General features: G+C 44.5%; 1 protein-coding gene and 1 long non-coding RNA gene across 8 annotated transcripts in view; one reads left to right on the top strand and one right to left on the bottom strand.

Annotated features, from left to right (window-relative positions):
- MATN2 (matrilin 2) overlaps positions 1-22820 on the top strand; it is a 136366-nt gene that overhangs the window by 5230 nt on the left and 108316 nt on the right. For all 7 annotated transcript variants that reach the window (XM_045454117.1, XM_045454114.1, XM_045454111.1 and 4 more), the window contains exon 2: positions 9096-9266. In XM_045454117.1, the coding sequence (XP_045310073.1) occupies positions 9122-9266 (145 nt within the window). In that variant the 5' untranslated portion in view covers positions 9096-9121. The remainder of the gene's footprint in view (positions 1-9095; positions 9267-22820) is intronic.
- Positions 99-9175, bottom strand: LOC123585704. The gene is made up of 3 exons (XR_006706378.1): positions 9064-9175; positions 6764-6851; positions 99-1540 (listed from the first exon to the last, which is right to left on the bottom strand). It is a non-coding gene; the product is annotated as an uncharacterized LOC123585704 (long non-coding RNA).

Genomic DNA, 22820 nt, shown 5'->3' with positions numbered 1-22820 from the left:
CAGGCTCCAGGCTCTGAACTGTCAGTCTAGAGCCCGACGCGGGGCTCAAGCTCACAAACTTCAAGATCCTGACCTGAGCCAAAGTTGGATGCTTAACTGACTGAGCCACCCAGGAGCCCCTATGAAACATTTTTAATGAAAAGAGCATTATTTGTAAAGTGATGTATTATTTTGTAATTTAAAATGTTTTGAATATGCGTTTGTGACTAAATTGATACATGAGTTTATTATAACTAGATATTTTATACTTTATCTATATCTTTTAAAAATTATATATTTAACTTTTCTCACCCAGACTCTTCCCGGAGCTTCGGAACTGCTCTTTCTGCCTGGCGTCCTTCACCCAGACAGAGAAACTTGGCTGAGAAATTTGGGGGAGGGGATCCTCCCATCATAAGAGATAGCCATTGGAGTCACCTGTAGTTAGGCAAATGTAGTATGTATACGAAGACATGAGTTGGGGCATGGCACTTGTCAGCTACAGAACTAGGGCCAGTTTGAGTCAACATTTATCGATCTTTCATTCATCAATAAATGTGCTTATTCAACATTTGTCTATTTTCTAAAAATGTATTTATAAAATTCAGCACCCAGCATGTGGGTGATACAGCGATGACAATGTATGGTCCCAGGGAACAGCTCACAGACTAGGCTGGGAGACAGATATGGTAGCAAGAAAACTCAAGTGCTGGAGCAGACAACAAACCCATTGTCAGGGGTGTATAGGAAAGTCGATCCTCATTGGGAAAATTGAGAACATGTTAGAGAGTGGGTGACACAATGAGCTGAGCCTCGAGGAATGAATGCAATTTTGACTAACGTAGAGCTTCCAGGCCAAGGGACCAGCATGGATGGAGGCACTCAGCTATGACAAGAATCTCAGTTCTTCAGGCCCCAGTGGGAGGTCCGGGTGGCTGTGGGATTGCCATTGTTGGAGAGGTGGGCAGCAGTCAGTCAAGGAGAGCCTTGACCATTAATGTGATGCAGTAAGGCCACAGATGGGTTCTGAACAGAGGAGGGACAGGACCAGTGGGTGAAAGACGCCAAGCAGAAAGAGCGGTTCTGAAGCTCCGGGAAGAGTCCGGGCGAGAAAAGGAGAGCACAGAGCCTTGCTGTGGCAATAGGACAGTCAGGAGGGTGGGACGGAGAGAGGTGGGAAACCAGGGTTTGCCCACTTGTGAATGTGATGGTGATACGAGGAAGACATGGAGGCTGGCTGCAAGTTTCCTGGCTGGTGGCTGAGCACATGGGCTACCCTGACCGTGAAAGGGCTTGAGTGGAAGAAGATGAGCTTGAACTTTGGAAAGGCTGAGCTGACAAGCAGGCCTTTTTCACTGGGTGAAAAAATCACAGACAGGCAATGTCAGGGCGACTTGAAGGCAAAGGGCAGTCTAACATTTAAAGCCACGTGCAAGCCATGGCCTTGAGTCTGAGCAGTGGTTGGGTTCCGATGGCCAGACAGGCAGGAAGGAGGTGGGGATTCCGGTCTCGGGTGGAAGATGAGCCTCGGATCTTGCTGTGGCTCCAGTCCTGGGGGACTCTGTGAACACAGAGAGTGGTTAGCGTGCTGACAGGGGAGGCCTTTGAGGAGCAAAACAATAGAATCTGAGGTCCAAGAATTTTCAACATTAGGGAGGCTATTCCAAATCTTTTTTCTAACAAGTAGGCTGCCTGTGAGATGGCAGGGATAGGCTTTGTCACTTAGCTAAGCTCTCAGGCCTTGGAGCGTATCTTCCCATCTGTGAATCCTAGTGTCCCATTCATAAAATTGGAAACTCATCCACCTCGCAGAATGATTGTAGGGGTTAAATGAGATGACAATATACAAAATGGCCAGTTCACGGTGTGGCCCTCCCCCCTTGCTCTTCTTGTCCAGAAGGCAGAGTTTCCCGCGTTGGTAGGAGGTCATATCAGCCTTAGGATCGCAGGGTTGTACTGGCCTGTGGTCCCGTTTAGGTTGAGAAACACTGTTTCCAGGTCACGCCTCTCATTTTATGGCTAATTAATTAAAGCCCAGAAAGGTCAGTCACCTAACTGAGGTCACACAGGGTATTGTAATAGGGCCAGGCCTCTCCTCTTAGGGCCCATAGTACATCCTATTGGCTCTGATGCGATTCTACTCGCCTGACCATTTACTTGGAATAGTGATGCCTAGAAGAACCCAGAGTTAGAACAATCTCCTCTCTCTCTTCCCCATCCCCTTGCTAAAGCTACATGAAAAGATTCATTGTCCCACGGAGAGGAGAAAAATTGTTCAAACAAAAGTCAAAGCTGATGTATTTATTTAAAAAATATTCTTTCCATGACCCTAAATGCTTCATGGAATCTTTTCAGATTGAATTAACCTCTGTTTCCCAGCACAACAATCCTCCTATGCCCATACATGAAGGGACTGTTTCTCAAGCATCAGTCCATTTTCCAGCTAGAACAGGCTTCTGTTCTTCAAATACTAGCAGCTGTAAGTGTCCAGCTGAGAAACATTATGAATATGGGTTCCATGCACTGATTTATTTTTGCTTGTTTCACTGCCATTGCGTTTCTTTCTTTTTTTTTTTTTATATTTTATTTATTTTTTGATAAAGAGAGACGGAGCGTGAGCGGGGGAGGGGCAGAGAGAGAGGGAGACACAGAATCCCAAGCAGGCTCCAGGCTCTAAGCTGTCAGCACAGAGCCCGACAGGGGGCTCGAGCTCACAAACCGTGAGATCATGACCTGAGCCGAAGCCGGATGCTCAACCAACTGAGCCACCCAGGCGCCCCCACTGCCATTGCATTTCTTTTTTAACTTGAGAATGAGAGAGAGAGAGAAAGAGAGAGAATCCCAAGCAGGCTCCATGCTCAGCATGGAGCCCAACACAGGGCTCGATCCCACAACCCTTGGATTGTGACCTGAGCTAAAATCGAGAGTCAGATGCTCAACTGACTGAGCCACCCAGGCACCCCTCACTGCCATTGCATTTTTTAAAAAATCTGTCTTGCCTATATTGTCATTACTGGTTTTATGTCGACATGCATCCAGTATTCTTTCCCCTATTCACTTTAGTTTCTTATAAACAGCTTGTTTGAAATATAACTTCATGCGATAAAATTCATCACTTTTAAGTGGACAGTTTGATGAATCTGACAAATGCATAAAGCCATGTAACGTCCACCATAATCATGCTGTTAACCACTTCTGTCACCCCCCAAATTCCCTCATGCCCCTTTGTAGCTGATCTTTTGCCACCCACAGGCCCTTGGAACCACCGATCTGCTTTCTGTCATACAGTGTTGCTCTTTATTGAATGTTACATAAATAGAACCATTCAGTATATAATTTTTTTTGTATCTGCCTGCTTTCACTCAGCATAATTATTTTAAGATTTATCCAGTACCTCATCACTTTAATTGCCAAGTAGTATTCCACTGTATGGATACACCACAATTTATTTATCCATTTGCTATTATGTGGACATTTGGGTTGTCTCCAGTTTTTAGCTTTGATAAATAACGTTTCTGGGAGCATCTGAGTAGAAGTCTTTATGTAGCTGTGTTTTCGTATCTTTTCGGTAAATTCCAAGGATTGGAGCTGCTGGTAGGGAGGTGAAACATCTCAGTCTCTCCAGGACTGAGGAGTTTTCTGGGATGCAGGACTTTCAGTGCTAAACCATGGACAATTATGGGCAAACCAAGACAATTGGTTATCCTGTGCTATGTCATTTGGCAAGTGTGTTTTAAACTTTAAGAGAAACTGGAAATTTGTTTTCCAAAGTGGCTGCACCATTTTGTATTCTTACCAGCAATATATTAGGGTTTTAGTGTCTCCATATCTTCACCAGTACTTGGTTATATCAGTCTTTTTAATTTTAGTTTTTCTAGTGGACTTGTCATGGAATCTCACTCTGGTTTTTTTTTTTTTTTAATGTTTATTTATTTTTGAGATAGAGAGAGACAGAGCACATGTGGGGGAGAGGCAGAGAGAGGGAGACACAGAATCCCAAACAGGCTCCAGGCTCTGAGCTGTCTGCACAGAGCCTGATGTGGGGCTCAAACCCACAAACCGTGAGATTATGACCTGAGCCAAAGTTGGACCCTTAACTGACTGAGCCACCCAGGTGCTCCGTCAGTCTGGTTTTTTTCCTTCTGTTTTATTTATTTATTATTTATCATTTATTATTCATGTTTTATTTATTTTTTAAACTTATATCCAAGTTAGTTAGCATATAGTGCAACAATGATTTCAGGAGTAGATTCCTTAGTGCCCCTTACCCATTTAGCCCATCCCCCTTCCACCCCCCCCTCCTCCAGTAATCCTATTTGTTCTCCATATTTAGGAGTCTTATGTTTTGTCTCCCTCCCTGTTTTTATATTACTTTTGCTTCCCTTCCCTTATGTTCATCTGTTTTGTATCTTAAAGTCCTCATATGAGTGAAGTCAGATGATATTTGTCTTTCTCTGACTAATTTCACTTAGCACAATACCTCTAGTTCCATCCACATAGTTGTGAGTGGTCGTCAGTCTGGTTTTAATTTGCATTTTTCTAATGACTAAGAATGTTGAACATCTTTTCATACAGTTATTTGTCATTAGAAAATCATCTTTGCTGATGTGACCACTCAAATATTTCACATATTTGCAGGTGGGTTGTTTGTCTTCTTCTTACTGAGTTATTAGAATTTCTTGTTGAGTTATAAGAGCTTATATAGTCTGGCTATCAGTAATAGATCAGATATGTTGTACAAATCTTTTCTACCAGCCTGTGACTTGCCATGCCATTGCATTGTAAGAACGGAAAGGTTTAAATTCTTTCAGATACTAGCATGTATTTTTAAGTTATATATTTTTGTGTCATTTTATTATAATAGTCATAAAAAAGCACAGAGGTTAATTTCATGTTCATTAAATGGCTTAATATGACAACATGAATAACTTGTACTTTATATTAGTTGTTTTGATTGCATAATGATAGCAAGTAGCTAACCTTACTGAGCACTTACTGTGTGCCACTCAGTGTTCTGTGTGCTTTATATATATGGACTGACTTTATTAATGTAGCAACCAGCTCTATTTGTTATCTCCAGTTTAAAGATGAGGAAACTGAGGCACAGTGTTGTCTGCTCAGTGTTAGACAGCTAGAAGTACTTAGTGCTGTTTATTTTATTTTGTTATTATTTTTTAAATGTTTATTTATTTTTGAGAGAGAGAGCATGAGCAGGGGAGGGATAGAGAGAGAGGGCGACACAGAATCCAAAGCAGGTTCCAGGCTCTGAGCTGTCAGCACAGAGCCTGACACAGGGCTTGAGCCCACAGACCATGATTAGATCATGACCTGAGCCGAAGTCGGACGCTTATCCGACTGAGCCACCCAGGTGCCCCTTGTGCTGTTTATTTTATTTCCTTTTTAATTTTTTTTTTAATGTAGGCTCCATGCCCAACTCGGGGCTTGAACTCATGACTCTGAGATCAAGAGTCATATGCTCTACTGACTGAGCCAGCCGGGCACCCCAAGTTCTACTGATTTTTAACTCCCTACCCTTCACCTACTCTTAGTGCCTTTTGGTTAATAATGGGGACCTGAAAACACAAACACTTCTTGAAATCAGCAGTAAACCCGACCATGTGAAATGGTATTGTTTTCTTGAAAATGGTAATCTATTCACCACATCTTGGATGTGTGCAAATGTTTGGATTTGAGTGCAAATATGTCAGGTTGGAAGTGGGCTTTGAGAACTTGTTGTATATATTTTGAAATAAATGAAGGTGGACTTTGTATTTGGTCAGTTTGGAGGAAGGAGAGAACATTAAAATAATAAATCACATATAAATAACATAACACGCTAATAATGTCATATAAAATATGATAAGTATCCAGGAACCTTGAAAGTAAATAGTAGGTTTAAGACCAGAGAAAGAGGCAAAATCTAGGTTTTCTTCCTTTTCTCAGAAGGAATCCTACAGTTAAAGTTATGAAAAGGGAGGGGCACCTGGGTGGCTCAGTTGGTTGAGTGTCCGACTTTGGCTCAGGTCATGATCTCACAATTTGTGGGTCTGAGCCCCGAATCGGTCTCTGTGCAGACAGTTCAGAGCCTGGAGCCTGGAGCCTGCTTTAAATTCTGTGTCTCCCTCTCTCTCTGCCCCTTCCCTACTCATGCTCTGTTTCTCTCTGTCTCTCAAAAATAAATAAACATTGAAAAAAAATGTTTTTTTAAGTTATGAAAAGGGACCAATCTAGTAAAGAGTTTAATTTATTTAAAAAGTTGGGGGTAGTAGTTACTCATCAGTAATGAGCCAGTATTCTCTGAAGCTTCACTGCTTTATCAGCTGTATAACCTTGGGCAAATTACTTAACTTCTCTGAGTTACTGTAAGAATTAATGACTTAATACATTTAAAGCATTTGGCCCAGTGCCTGGCAAATAGTAAGCACTGAATAAACATTTGCTATTTTTAAAATAAATTTAATGCGTACTGAAAAGTGAGCTAGCTCTATACAGCAAGTGTGAAAAAATGTGGACTTTGAAGGTTCACAGGCTTGGGTTTATCTCCAGGTCAGTTCCTGAAAGCAATTCACTAAATTACTGGGTATTTTTTTTTTTTTTTTTAAAGTTTTGGGAAATGGTCCTTGCCCTGGCCCTGCCCTCTTCCTGCCTTTGACGAGAAGACAGCTATGCCCTTTCATGAATTGACTTCTGGGGACTTGACTTGCAGCTAATTGAGTTTTCTGTTAATCAGAGAATTGGTAATTGGCCTTCTTACCCTGGGTTTGAATCTCTGCTTGCCACTTACTTTAGCTGCATGACCTTGATCAAATCGCTGAGCTTCTCTGAGCCTCAGTTTCCTCATCTCCAAAAAGCAGAAGTAATAATCCTGATTTCTGCAAGATAGGTGTGAGAATTAAATGAAGTCAGTTGGGTGAAATCGCCAAGCACAAGATGAGGACTTAGTAAAGATTTTACACGTAGATGATGTTACTGAATTATTGTTCCTCCTTAAATATTCCCTCCTCCCCACCTAATTTTTTTTTTTTTTCAACGTTTATTTATTTTCGGGACAGAGAGAGACAGAGCATGAACGGGGGAGGGGCAGAGAGAGAGGGAAACACAGAATCGGAAACAGGCTCCAGGCTCTGAGCCATCAGCCCAGAGCCTGACGCGGGGCTCGAACTCACGAACCGCGAGATCGTGACCTGGCTGAAGTCGGACGCTTAACCGACTGCGCCACCCAGGCGCCCCCTCCCCACCTAATTTATATAAATTAATAAATTGCTATGATACTTACTCTACACATAGAAAATGGGAGGATAAATTTAAACCTAGTTCCAGGACACTGCCTTCTCCATGAGGTTTTTCCAGGCTGAACAGTCTTGACATCATTCACCATGTGGCCAAGTACCTTTCTCATTTCGTGTGAAGCACTGAGATTGGCCATCCTGTGAAAACCTGGTTGTGACCCTCTCACTGTCCTGCTTAGAATCCTTCTAAGCCTTTATACCAGCTGGCCTCTGGCACCAATACAGAAAATGGGTAAAGGCAGTGCTATTTTGGTAGAGACAGTGCCCCTCTGGTTTGAAGGACCCCTTGCTCCTGTGGATACCTGAAACTCAACTCAGGGCTAAAATTCCTTATGCATCTGAGAGCTTCATGCTCAAATTGGGTTTGATCCTATTCTTCTCTGGTCCCCCAGCCCCTTTGCTCCTTTGCTTGTCCCCACCTCTCCATGGGTGCCAGGCACTATTCTCAATGCTTTAGTTATGTGTATCAATCAATTAACTAGTATTACCGCATCTTCACATAAAGCTTGGGAGGTTAAGTAGCTTGCCCAAGGTCATACACAGTTAGTGAGTGTCAGAGTCAAGGCATAAAGCCAGGAAGTTCTATGCCAAAGTCCAAGCCTTTAAGCACTACACCATGCTGCCTCTTAACAGATGTGTGTGGGAGGCAGGGAGGCTAGGAAGCTCACTCTGCAATGCTACGTGAGGCCAGCCATATATGATTTCCTTGGGAAATTTATATATATTGATTTGTGCCATCCACTGTTATTAGACTGAAGGAATAATGTTACTTGTAATGTTCAGATATAATTTTTCCTTTTTCTTAAAATTTTTTTAGTTTATTTGAGAGAGAGAGAAAGAGAGAAAGTGTGTGTGTGCCCGTGTGAGTGAGGGAGGGACAGAGAGAGAAGGAGAGAGAGAATCCCAAGCAGGCTCTGAGCTGCCCAGTGTCTGACATGGGGCTCAATCCCATGAACCATGAGATCGTGACCTGAGCCGAAACCAAGAGGTGGATGCCTAACAGACTAAGCCACTCAGGCACCCCTAGTTTTTCCTTTTTCAAATCCAAGATATAGAATGTGATTATAAATAATTGATAATAAACTTAATTGAGGAGAAACTTCAGTATATATATGTATTTTTCCCCTCAAGTTTTCCATTCGGTCTTACAGATACAAAAGCGATGAAAAATTTTAGTATGCATGCCGTCAGAGTATCCAAGGACCTACTAATGGAAGTTGCTAGAGTTCTTAAGGATCAAACACATAAATGGCATTGTTAAAAGTTTATTTATTTATTTTGAAAGAGCAAGAGCGGGGGAGGGACAGAGAGAGAGGGAGAGAGAGAGAATCCCAAGCAGGCTCCACACTGTCAGCGCAGAGCCCGACTCGGGGCTCAGTCTTACAAACCATGAGATCATGACCTAAGCTGAAATCAAGAGTTGGATGCTTAACTGACTGAGCCACCCAGGCACCCCCACAAATGGCATTTTATTTTTTTATTTTTTTATTTTTAAATTTTTAATGCTTATTTATTTTTGAGACAGAGAAGAGCATGAGGGGTAGGGTCAGAGAGAGAGGGAGACACAGACTCTGAAACAGGCTCCAGGCTCTGAGCTGTCAGCACAGAGCATGACGTGGGGCTCGAACTCACAGACCGTGAGATCATGACCTGAGCTGAAGTCGGAAGCTCAACCGACTGAGCCACCCAGGCGCCCCACGAATGGCATTTTAAAGACAAGTGGCATGTCTGACACTGAAAAGGTGAAACAGCGGGTCTATAGCACCTAGAATTCAAGGATATCTGGAAATCTCACCCTGCTCTCTCCTCTTCTTGTGTTTGTCACAGCCTTGCCCCTCTTCCTCTTCTTGAAGATGGAGAAGATGCTGGTGGGCTGCTTTCTGCTGGTCCTCGGACAGATCCTCATTGTCCTCCCTGTCGAGGCCAGGGAGCGGCCTCCCTCGAGGTCCATGTCCAGAGGGAGACACGCTCGGACTCACCCCCAGACGGCCCTCCTGGGTGAGTGTCGATGCCTCTGTCGCTGAAGCAGGAGGGAAGAGGTGGTTGAGGGCAGACGTCCAGGCTAGGAGGTGGACACACGTCAGTCAGGAAGCTCCTCCCTGGGACTCCTGTTGGGTGTGTGGGGAGGGGTGGGGAGCAGATCTCATAGGCAACGGGTGCATGGGGTTTTCCAAATGAAATTGCACCCTTCTATTTCAAGGCCTTCCGTTTAATCTCAGGTTCACGACTTTTCTCCAATGCACAAGGAAAAGATCTGAGAAGGTCCTGGTGTACTTATCTGGACAGGGGTGTGATAGTTTTTTATTGGATCTGTTCAGCTTATCTGCATGGCAGCATGGGGAAAAGAGCAGGCCGGCTTGTGGGAGGTGGGAGCGGCCACAGAAGAGAGGTGAGGGCACTGTGAGCCAGATCAAGATATTAGGAATAGAAAATGTCGGGCTTCTGTTGTGAACATGTTTTCTTCAGGTGAATCTTCCTCTTTCTCCAAGAGAAGGAAAAGGTCATGAAAACACATAGATATGGATAAATGGATCTGGTTGTAAACACGGGCTCTGGAAAGCCCAGGGTGTGGAAGCAATAGGAAGGTTGGCCGGTGGAAAGGGAATGGGTTTTGGCATAGACCTGGGTTCAAGTTCTGGCTCTGGTACTTACCAGATGTGTATATTTAGCCAGTGTTGTCTCTCTGAGGTTCAGTATCCTCATCCATAGAATGGGAATATTAATGCTGACCTCGAAATATTTTTGTGAGGAGAAAATAAGGTAACACATGTAAATTGTAGGTATGCCATGAATGGTAGTTTAACCACAACTGTCATTTTACGAAGTCGTTCTCTGAAACTGTGTTTTATAGCTTGTGGGCCAGCTGACAGAATCCGACTCCCTACGAAGTCCATTGAGAGAACTACCCTATTGCCTGGTAGCCTCAGCATTCAAAATTATAATCAGAGACCAGGGGGAACCCAAAAAAACTTTGTTTTGAGAGGTTGGAATCCTCACTCACGTTAATTGAATGATGTCCCCCTGATTCTGGGCCTTCCATGTCTTTAGTCTTCTGGGAATCTCCATCTCCATAGTGACTGAAACGTAAGACTTTTGCAAAAATGGCAAGGACTGGAGGATGTTTACTGCACTGAAGGGCTTTTTAAAAACAATTTCAAGATGACAAATATGCCTGTCCATCTGTCTATCTATCTAGATATCTATATCTAGATATCCATATATCCATATATCTATAGCTATACACACACTCACACACACACACGGAGGAAGAGAGAGAGAGAGAGTGGAAAATGCCTGACCCCTAGATCACCAGCAGTTAGGTTTCTGACGGGGCTTTCAGTATGAACCACCACACACTTAGCTGGAAAAGCATCTCCCTCTCAGCCCTAAATACCTCCTCCGCCTCCCCAGCCACACACACACTGGGTCTTCCCTAGTTGTCAGCACTCACTGTCCTCTCCTTCACCCCAAGTTCAGGCTCTGACGTAGAAACCCCTTGTCTTCTGACACAAGAGACGGCGTCCTGTTTTGCCAAAGGCATCAACCCCACATCCAGTTTTGCCTCGTGGTTCTCATTTTGCCGGAGAGTGCGCCGGGGACACGGAGGAGGATGGAGCATGGCACATGTCCCCACCCCAGAGAGTGGCCAGTGGCTACTCCCGGACGCTCCAGAGGGCTGCTTGACTCGTGAACGTGGTTCAGTGAGAGTCATGAAGCCGGAAGGGCAAACACCACAACTTTGGCCTGGGTCTTCGTGTGTCACCTGCTTTTGGTCTCCTTTGACAGGGAACGAAGATACAGAAGCCACATTCGTTGTAGTCCTTGCCCTGGTCATGTGACCTTCTCTTCATTCTTAAAATATGATGTCTGACATTTAAAAAAAAATTTTTTTTAATTTTATTTATTTATTTTTGGGAGAGAGAGAGAGCACGAGCAAGGGAGGGGCAGAGAGGGAGACACAGAATCCGAAACAGGCTCCAGGCCCTGAGCTGTCAGCACAGAACCCGACGCGGGGCTCAAACCCACAAATCGTGAGATCATGACCTGAGCCCAAGTCGGTCGCTTATCCGACTGAGCCACCCAGGCGCCCCATACGGTGTCTGACATTTTACGGGCATTTGCTTTTCTCGACTTTTTGTTTTTTATGTTCTAAACATTGCCCAGGCACACTTCACTTCTGTGGCAAATCATTTTGGCTGTAGTTATGGTATGCACTACATGCTGTGTTTCGCTAGCTGCTTACTTGCAAGGGTGGTCTGTGCAAGTTTAACAGAGAAACAGGATCGTTTCTTAGGGTAATTCTTCATTTGGGTTTTCTGATTTTTTTAAAGAGAAGATTATATTTTATGTCTAAATTCAAGTCAGGGTTCCAGTAACAGCTTGAGCCAATTAAAAAAAAAAATAATGCAGTATTTATCTGCCCCTCTTATGCATGTTTCCAGGCTGCTCAGGTGGTAATCAGTGGTGATGTGTGACCACGTAGGCTCCTCCCCGTACTTGATTCATCCATCTGGGGTTTCTGCTGCTTGGCAGATGTGGGGGCTTTAGAAAGAACAACTGCCATTAGGAAGTAGTGGGGCAGACAGACATGTAATAAACACTTAAACACTTAAAACATATTTTACTTAGTTAATTCATTAATTAAAAAAAAATAAACCCCCAACATAACCCATAACATAAAATACTAGTATAAAAAAATGACATTTTCTAAATTAAAAAAAAATAGTGAGAAGAACAGCACTGTTCTACATTTTTATAAACCAATTTAATGTCTGGCTTTTAAAAAAAAAATTTAATATTTATTTATTTTTGAGAGAGAGAGAAAAAGCACGAGCAGGGGAGGGGCAGAGAGAGAGGGAGACACAGAGTCTGAAGCAGGCTCCAGGCTCGGAGCTGTCAGCACAGAGCCCAATGGGGGGCTTGAACCCACGAGCAGTGAGATCATGACCTGAGCCAAAGTTGGATGCTTAACTGACTGAGCCACCCAAGCACCCCTAATGTCTGGCTTAATCAAAGGCAGCTGGATTCTCACCTCATCTAGTCTGTCATGAAATGTTGTTTTGGTTGGACTACATGAAGAAAACATGGCCTCACACAGATATGTAGTCTGACAAAGGAAAAGCATTCTTTTTTTTTTTTAATATAATTTATTGTCAAATTGGCTGACATACAGTGTGTAAAGTGTGCTCTTGGTTTCTGGGGTAGATTCCCATGGTTCATCGCCTACATACAACACTCAGTGCTCATCCCAACCATCCCTTCTCAATGCCCATCACCCATTTTCCCCTCTCCTCCATTCCCCCATCAACCCTCAGATTGTTCTCTGTATTCAAGAGTTTCTTATGGTTTGCCTCCCTATTTTTCCCCTTTCCCTTTCCCCATGGTCTTCCGTTAAGTTTCTCAAGATCCATGCATGAGTGAAAACATGATACCTGTCTTTCTCCGACCGACTTATTTCACTCAGCACAATACCTTCTAGTTTCGTCCATGTTAGGAAAAGCATTCTAATAGCCTTTTCAGATAATCGTGGATATTCTTCTTTGATATGACACCAAAACTTGACAAATGATGGTTTCTTAAAGGTTAGTTGCAGAACCTAAAACCACATCAGTAAACTTTTTGCACTCTATATAATCGTGAGAGAATAAGAATATAAAAGGCAACATTAGTGCTATTATGGATATAGTTCTGACCTCATGGACCCTTTGAAGTGCTCTCAGGGACCCTTACGGGTCCCCAGACCACACTTTGCAAACAGCTGGTTCAGGGCTGCATTCCTAGTGAAGGTGGAGATCCTCCCTGAGGATCTGAGCGGGCAGGGGGGAGGAGTGAGGCTGGAGCGTGGAGGTGGGACCTGGTCAGGCACTGGAGACCGCCATGCTTGTGAGGTGGGTGGTCTAAGCTGGAGACAGCCTGGGGGAGGGAACCAAATCACTTAGGGCAGGGGTGGGAATGCCTGGGAGACTTTAACACGGCAACAATGGTGATCACTGCTGACTCCCTGTCCGTTCATTGTGCCATCTGGACAGTCTCAGTCCTCGTGGGCTGTGGCAAAGGGCAGGGAGAGCCTATACTTGCAGAGGCCACCGGAAAATGACAGAACGCATTCTCTAGCCCAAAGTCCCCTCCAGGCAACAATGCCAGCAGGTGGAATTGGAGCTGCAGGATGGGCCGTACCCAGAGAATAAGCCGGCGGAAGCCTCCAGAATCTTCCCCTCTGTACTCCTCCTTTATCAGTGGCCCACATCCCCTCCCAAACTCCCCACCTCCTCCTTAGGCCCCCTTCAAGGAGGGGCTAACCAGAGGTCATGTTGCCTCCACCCGAACTACCTCTGTCTTGCATGTGCACATTTTTTCTCTTTATTACTTGGGGGGAGGGGTGGACCTGTCGCCAGGACAACCACTGGATTCATATCACCCTTTTTGGAAACCTTAACCCACTGTACTCTTGACTCTCCTTATTCCTAGAGCAAGAGTACACAAACTGTCTACACTTCTGCCAGCTGGCTCTCCCTCTTTTGTCTTTTACAAGGTCTTGTTGACACATGCATTCTTTTCTCAGTTTACCAATGTAGCCCATTTTATTTCTGCTAACTAATCTCGAAACCTTTTCCTTTCCTTGTGATAGATTCCCCTTCACATCAGTAGTACACACGGAATTCACGTTTATGTTTTAAGAGAGAATGTTTCAAGTGGGAGGCAGAGACTCTAAAGGAGGCTAGCCCCATAGTACGGTTAACAGGTGGTGGGAGCTGAACCACCACTCCCCCAGCGAACGCACACACGTGCACACACACGCACACGCTCTGCTAGGGAAAATTCCAGGGGTCAGAGGTGTTCAGGGATACAGGCTACAGAATTCAGTGAAATTTAACAACAGTTAACTTACCAGTTAAAAATAAAGCTAATTGAAGACAGTCTAAGAACTCATAGCATACAGCCCCAAGTTCTGTTCCTTGGAAATCACAGTACTTATAAGGGACTTACTTCCATCTTTGCACACATTTCCAATTAAATCTGACATCAAAATATTAGTAAAAATGCAATGTGTTTCATATAAGGACCCGAAACCTCCTAAATTAGCCGCATGACGGAAGGAATTGGCTGGCCAAGAGAATTAAGTGTAAGAATGTCCTACTCTCTGTTGCCAATGGCAGTTTTTGCCTACGTTGATAATTATTCACATTTTCAAGTGTTGGCTGCCAGTAAATGAATTTCCACATCCTAAAACAATCCTCCTAATTGACAAGTGTTGGCACTCTCAGTGAGGGAGGAAAAGCACATGCCAGAGGCCATCAGAGCTTTTGGCCCCTCAAGTGACAGACCCATTGAGGCCACAAATCCTACATGCCCTGAAGCCACCTTATCACGATTTGAACTTGTGTCTCATTCCCTGTGCTCTCAGGGGCTTTGTACACTCTCTTTCTTCTACCTGGAATATCTTCCCTTAGCGGAGGCCTGTGCATCAGCCAGGGCCAGCTCTTCCCTCTCCCAACCAGGTGGGACCCTCTTGGCCTCGGCCACAGACACCACAGGTCCTCTCCCAAGGTGTCAACCCCATCTGCCTTGTATTTCTGGGGGTAATAGTGGCACCCACTCAAGATGGATTCCTATTCTAGTTATTTTTGTACTTGTTTTTACCACTAGACTACAAACCTTTGAAGATAAAGACTGTTTCTCACGTCTCACAGCACCTCTGGAGGCTACTCTCATTTACTGAGCCCCTGCTGTGAGTTGGGACCTGCTAGCTCATTTAATCCGAGAGAAAAGAGATAAAACACTGCAAGGTGGTTACTGGCTTGTCTCATTTGCAGAAGAGGAAGCCCAGGCTCAGAGAAGTTAAGCGATTTGGCAAACTTGTCAAGGCTTCTGCAAACCCAGAAAGAAAAGGTGCCCACTGCCACCCCTCTTAGGGAGAAGATGCGCGGCTCAGGGGAGGATATGTGTTTGAACAAAGAAGAGGGCACCTCACCCTCGAGCTTGCTCGCTGACCAGGAGTTTTTGAGCAGGCCATGAAATGCCCATCCGCATTTGGAGGTGCTGCTGCTTCTGCCGGTTACCCCGAGGTCTGCGGACCTCAAGGCCTGGCACTGGTCCATCCTGCTCTCGGGAAAGCTCAGTGCTTGTTGAACGACTGAGAGGATGAGATGCACAGATGGCTGATTTCATCCCCGTTTGGATGCTTCTGGTCTTGGTTCCACTTCTACTTAGCAAGTGACACTGGGCAAGTCACTCTGTCCTGCAGTCTGTTCATCTACAAAGGGAGGTGGTTGAAGTCCGTGATCTTCATGTCTCATCTAAGGTGTGGTGACATCACTGATTCTGGGCCTCCCAGACACTCCTTCTCTGGCTCTTGTGGTGAAACGCCCACTTCGATCCTTGGCTTTCTTCCACTTTCTCCAGGTGGGAGAGCCAAGGCGGAACCATATTCTGGAGACTGAGGGGGCAGAAGTTTGGAGACAGAAGAGGTGGGGCAGTAGAATCAGGTAGGAGGGTGGGAGAGGGGATGAAACAGCAGTATTAGGCAGAGGGGTGGGATAGAGTAGTAGGGTCAGGCAGAGAGGTAGAGGGGACAGTAGGATTGAGCTGGGAGCAGAGGTGGGGAGGTAGGATCAGGCAGGGGTGTTGGGGGCAATAGGAACAGGCAAGGGGGTCGGGTGAGGCAGTGAGATCAGGCAGGGGGTGGGGGATGGAGGCAGTGAGATCAGGCAGGGTGTGGGGGATGGGGGCAGTGAGATCAGGCAGGGGGTGGGGGATGGGGGCAGTGAGATCAGGCAGGGGGTGGGGGATGGGGGCAGTGAGATCAGGCAGGGGGTGGGGGATGGGGGCAGTGAGATCAGGCAGTACGATCAGGCAAGGGGGTAAGGGGGCACTGGGATCAGGCAGCAGAACAGTGGTTCTCAAACTTCATTGCGCATCAGAAGCTCCTGAAAGGCTTGTTAGAACACAGACTGCTGGTCCCTGAGCCCAGAGTATTTGATTCAGTAGGTCTGAGTTGGGCGCATTTCTGGAGATCTCCATTTGAGAACCACTGTAGAACAGAAATCTAGAAGGTGGGGTGGGGTGGGGGGATGGGCAGGAGGCAAAGATCTTAAGGAGGAGATGCTGTGGGGCATGAGCCAGAAACATTGCAGGATGAGTAACGTCTGCTAAGAAACTGCAGTTGGAGAAAATAAACTGTGGGCTGGGCCCACCCCTTCTGAAGCTTTGAAAATAAGCTGCTGGCGATTTTCTACCCCGGGGTGGGGAGTTGGCAAAGGTGGGCCCCCAGCCTGCATTGGGAGCCGGCCTCTTACAGCAGAGTGATTAGCACACATCTGAACCATCAAGTGGCTGGTGTGTGTCTTTGTCATCAGAACTAATTATACTGAAGGTTAATGCGTAGAGCTTATCAAATTGTTTTAACTATGGCAAAGGCTTTTCAAAAATAAAATCCTTTGAAGTAAAGTCACACTGCCCTCTTCAGCCCTCCACAGCATCCTCTGCTTTACAACTGCAGCTGGAAACAAGGACTCAGTGGAGGGGCTGTCATGGCTGCTGCTCAGCCCAGAGGCATAAAATGCATCGCTTGGGGCGCCTGGGTGATTCAGTCGGGCTTGGGGCGCCTGGGTGATTCAGTCGGACTTAAGCGTCCGACTTCGGCTCAGGTCACGATCTCACGGTTCTTGAGTTCCAGCCCCACATCAGGCTCCGTGCTGACAGCTCAGAGCCCAGAGCCTGCTTCAGATTCTGTGTCTCCCTCGCTCTCTGCCCCTCCTCCTCTCGCACTGTCTCTCTCTACCAAAAATGAATAAACGTTTAAAAAAAGATCTTTAAATGCATCTCTTCATGCCTCTGCTCTGTTTTATATATAAACTAATGTCTCTGTTATCATTCGTGTTTAATAAACTGCATAAACTGAATTCCTCATTCCTATCTTGTAATTAACATTGGAAGAATTTTTTTTTTTTTAAGCATAGTATGTGACTTCCAATAAGCTACAAAGTTAAAAGCTTTCCTAGCCAATGGGGAAAACAATGATTTTTTTTTTTTCCCTCCTACAGATTCTCTCTCTCTCCTTTCTTCCTTTCTCTCCTCTTAGATTCTTTATCCCCTTCTTCTTCCGTAACTCTCCTTTACCTCTCCCTCTTAAATCTTTCCCACCCTCCCTCATTTCCTTCTTCAGTTCCAGGATGTTCTATCCTCAGCTTGCCAGTGTGTTTGGCAGCTGCAGTGTGCGTGCATGGGGATCACGGTGGGGGACATCCCTCTCTGTGACTGACATAGCCACTCTTCTTTTCTCTTCGATGGCTTGTCCTCTTGGAAAGGCAAGCCATACAGTCTTACCCCTCTGGCCAATCACGTCCCAGGTCTCCCTCACTGACGATAATAAAGTAATGATAATGAGGTCTATCTTTTTTTGGGCGGGGGGGGGGGTGTCATCTACTATGTGTCAGGCACTGTACTAGGTAGTTCCCAGTTTATTCTGCATGGTATTATTATTCCCATTTTACAGATGAAGACATTGAAGCTTACAGAGGCTAAATGGCTTGCTCAAAGTCATGTAACCATTGAGCAGCAGAGGTAGAATACGAGAATACAATTTACCTTTCCCTCTGCTCAAACCCTTTTCTGCAACCCTGCCCCTTCTCTTTTATCCAACCGAATTGGACTCATCTTTCAGGACTCACTGGAAGCATTCCCAGTCTTTTAGGTTGGCATTTAATACCCCAACAATGCATTCCCCCAGCATGCCATATGTCTCAGCACAGCACTTACAGCCTGTACAGCGATTGCCTGCTTCATTGTCTATGTTGTATTGGCAGTGATTAGTAACGTGCCAGGAATACAACAGGCACTCGGTAGATACCTAGAGAAGAGTAAATGAACTATCAAATGAGCAAAGAGGCATTTTTAGAGAGGAGCCACAGGGCTGGTGAAGGTTTCTGAAGCTAGGGCATGTGGAAAACATTTGAAAGACCTGAGAAAGTTTAGCTTGAACAAATAGAAGATGCAGAAGGGCTCTCTGAAGGCTGTTATGGATGAGTCCAGACTTGTTATTAAGACCTTGAAGAGGAGATGCAGAACCAAACACTTGTGCTTTCAAGGACACAGATTTTTCTTTCATATGAAGTTTTGTAGCCACCAGATTATTCCAGGAAGGAAACAACTTGCCTCCTCAGGCCTCAGGGATGTTGGAAGCCTTGGGTGTAGAAGCTTAGATAAACCTCTCCTCGGCAAACCCTCACATTCCAAGATTCTATGGAGTTGCCTGTGGAATTAGGAAATGAACTGGAAGATAAGGACTTTCTTCCCTATTTAAAAAAAAAAAAAAAAAAAAGCTAAATATTTGCTTTCCAAGAACAATCTGCCTTAGGAGCCTTTCCAAGCACATAGTTTAAACAAGGGAGAAGCTGAGAAATTTTTAGTGACTGGCAACATATAATTTGTTGAATCCCTGAGTTTCACTTCTGGCAATGGTAACTGAATGAATGAAAAGAATGATTACAGGTTAATTGTGTTCGCTTTTTTGGTTAATTCACGGAGGGCTTGTAGTCAGTTATTAGGACTAGACCTTTAGTACACTTGGCTTAGTAGTTGACATATAGCAGGTGTTTTTAACATAAGTGGGATACTTCACTTTTTTTTGTGCTAAATTTTACCTTCTTCATTTCAGTTCCTCATTTTTGAGTCATATCTTTTTCCTTCTTAACGTAGCAATTTAGAGTCATTTGCATATTTGATAACATGCTTTATATATCTTCATGTCCCCACTGAAAATATTAAAAGAATGTTTTATATTCTTTTGAAATGATTATAAACAATAATCATCTTTAGTTAAAAAAATTCACACTTAAATATTTAATGACCACTAGGTACTGAAAATAGCAAGAGGAGCTGTTTCAAAAAGTTGCCTTGAATGATCAACCTATAAACATTTCATATATTCTGGAGAGGAAATATTATGGAGACTTGAGTTGTGTATTAGTTTGTTAGGTCTGCCATAACAAAGTCCCATACACTGGGTGGCTTAAATGCCAGACATTTATTTTCTCACCTTTCTGGAGGCTAGAAGTCCAAGATCAAGGTTGGCAAGGTGTTGGTTTTTTCTAAGGCTTCCTTCCTAGGCTTGCAGCTAGCTGCCATTTCCCGGTGTCCTCACCTGCTCTTCCCTCTGTACCTGTCTACACCTACATTTCCTCTTCTTTTTTTCTTTTCATTTTCATTTTTTATTTTAGAGAGAGAGAGAACAGGCACACTCGAGCAGGGAAGAAGGGCAGAGGGGGAGAGAATCCCAAGTAGCCTCCACGCTCCACGCCAAGCCTGACTTGGGGTTCGATTCTGCAAACTGCGAGATCATAAGCCAAAATCAAGAGTCAGATGCTTAATTGACTGAGCCACCCAGGTGCCCCCAAATTTCCTCTTCTTATAAGGATGCCAGTCGTATTAGATTAGAGCCCAGCCTAAGACCTCACTTTAATTACCTCTTTAAAGATCCCATCTCCAAATACAGTGACATTCTGAGGTACTAGGGTTAAGACTTCAACTAGTGAATTGTGGGGGACACAGTTCACCTCACAGCCAGTTGCTTTGCTTTTCGCTTTCATTTGTGGAGGACAGCATGTCTTCTCTGACATGTTCCTGTGATAAAACGGTTACTGAGTTACACCGGAGAAGCACACTCAAAGACTTCAGAGATGTGGATATTTCTGAGTCCTTAAAGCGGGTTGGACAAACATGGTGGGTTGGACAGCCAACGTCCTAGGGCTGCAGATGGGAAATGAATGCAGCATAGCCAGGATGGGAAGCCAAGTCCGAATAAGATTTTTCAAAAGCCAAGAATTAGAACCACTAGCTCAGAAAAGCCTTCTTTCAATATATCCAGAATAGGCTGATTTACAAGGGAAGATGAAAGGAGGGCAACGTGTGTATTTTGGCTGCTCGGAGGATGGTGGGGCTGGGAAGGGAGGAGGAGGGAGAAGTTATCATAAGGCTGCAGCCAGCCAAGGAGTGAGAACATCAAAGAGGAAGCTGATGGCCAGATGTACAAAGAGCTGATGCAGGGGAAGGGTCTGGGGGGAGAAACAAGAGGAATGTAGGCATCTGACGACATGGGTTCAGAGCCAGGAGGGGCCTTCAGAAAGGCACGATGGGTGACGTGCACTGTGGGGCATTTGGCCTTGAGAAACCTGGGGAGAATGAGCCTCAGGGGCCTTTAAAGTCAGGTTGGACCATAACGTAAACTGGAGGAATCTCGTCCAGAGGGCTCAGACCTGGCAAAGGCTGCTAGAAGCTGCTTTCCATCTCTAGCTCTTAATTCCCCAGCCTGACATCAGGACTTGTTCCAGTCTACGGGATCCATTGACTGAATGAATATGTCCTGAGAATCCCCACATTACAAGCTATGTCAGGCCAAGTGAAAGATGCAGAATCCTTAAAAGTTTGGGACTCATTGCTGGGGTAGCCAGGGAAGTGTTCCCTTCTCCTAGAGGTACCATTTGTCCATAATGTGCTCAGATGCCTGTCTCCCTGTGGCTGTCCTGTGTGATTGTCCCATCTACTGAAGGAAGCAGGCTCCTCCACTCCCCTAGTCCAGTCAAACTTGAATTTGTCTCCAAAATGCAGAGGAATAGGAAAGCCATTGATTTTACCTAGTTATGTTCCTGTACCCAAATCGTTTAGTTCTAATATGTTATTTTTTGTTTCATGATTTGCCTCAGTTTTATCACCTATTCCATTTGTTAAACAGGTGTGCATTGAGTATCTATAGTGTGCCAGGATGGCGTGGTTTTGGATGCCGATGATACTGCAGAGTCAAGCGGGTCTACCTGTCGTGCTTTAGGGTCGCATAGGTCTTTGGGAGGGAATTCATATAGGATCCATGAGAGAAAAAGTCCTCAAGAGCTAGTAGAACGTACTCGTAAGCCATCCGGGGTGGTGCCTTCTGTAGAGAGGATATATTTCACAACAAATTCAATTTCTTTAACAGTCACTAGTCTGTTTGGGTTTTCTATTTCTTCTTGAGTCTATTTTGATAATTGGTGTTTTCCTTAATTCATCTCTATTTTCAAATCTATTGGCATACATTATAGGTCATAACACTATCTTTTAATATGGAGCATGGTACCCTTTAACAAAAGTGCTCAGTGTTTTGTTCCCATAGTTCACAAAGCTCATACCAAAATTCTGAAGGAATATTGAGACTGGAGGATGGTGTGCAGGGGGTGGGGTCGGGGGGGAAGATGTCTCTATTGACTGTTAGGTTTCCCTGATAACACCTAGCACTTATAAGAGAGCTTTACAGTTTTGGAAAGCACCTTTTGCTTGCCTTCTCTCTCTTTCCCTCACATAGCCCTTGAGAGGTAGATTTTACCACAGTTCCCAGCTACAGATAAGGACAAATCTGGTCAGAGATATTAACTTATTTATGACATGTAGATGAAGCTGAAGTCACTCGTAGATCATGCCAGTTTACCTAGAAGACAGTTTAGAGATCATGTAGTTGACAGGTGTTTAATGGGTGGGCAGGTGGGGCATGGACCACCACAGAGCCTTTGGATAGACTTCAATGGGTCCCTACTTTGGATGGGGAAAAAAATTACATGCTTTCTCACTAACCTCTTAACTGCAATTGAGCATTTCCTTCTATTATGATTGTAAAACCACAAACCACAGGAATAGTAGCATTACTGTATCACCAACAGAGACCACAGATATTTTCATGACACATTATAGTTGTCAGAGATAATTCAAAATACGGTTGATATGAATTGCTACTTTGAGATATATGAGTTAGTGGGCCCACCTTTTGTCCTTGTTATTTAATTGTTTTAAAGTACATTTGTATGGATAAAGGACCTGAATGTGAGACAGGAAACCATCCAAACCCTAGAGGAGAAAGCAGGAAAAGACCTCTCTGACCTCAGCCGTAGCAATTTCTTACTCGACACATCCCCAAAGGCAAGGGAATTAAAAGCAAAAATGAACTACTGGGACCTTATGAAGATAAAAAGCTTCTGCACAGCAAAGGAAACAACCAACAAAACTAAAAGGCAACCAACGGAATGGGAAAACATATTTGCAAATGACATATCGGACAAAGGGCTAGTATCCAAAATCTATAAAGAGCTCACCAAACTCCACACCCGAAAAACAAATAACCCAGTGAAGAAATGGGCAGAAAACATGAATAGACACTTCTCTAAAGAAAACAACCGGATGGCCAACAGGCACATGAAAAGATGCTCAACGTCGCTCCTTATCAGGGAAATACAAATCAAAACCACACTCAGCTATCACCTCACGCCAGTCAGAGTGGCCAAAATGAACAAATCAGGAGACTATAGATGCTGGAGAGGATGTGGAGAAACGGGAACCCTCTTGCACTGTTGGTGGGAATGCAAATTGGTGCAGCCACTCTGGAAAACTGTGTGGAGGTTCCTGAAAAAATTAAAAATAGACCTACCCTATGACCCAGCAATAGCACTGTTAGGAATTTACCCAAGGGATACAGGAGTGCTGATGCATAGGGGCACTTGTACCCCAATGTTTATAGCAGCACTCTCAACAATA

The sequence above is a fragment of the Leopardus geoffroyi genome, chromosome C3 (genome assembly GCF_018350155.1).
Source record: "Leopardus geoffroyi isolate Oge1 chromosome C3, O.geoffroyi_Oge1_pat1.0, whole genome shotgun sequence".
NCBI lineage: Eukaryota > Metazoa > Chordata > Mammalia > Carnivora > Felidae > Leopardus > Leopardus geoffroyi.
The sequence above is the reverse complement of the archived record's forward strand: the minus strand, read 5'-3'. Positions and strand labels throughout refer to the sequence as shown.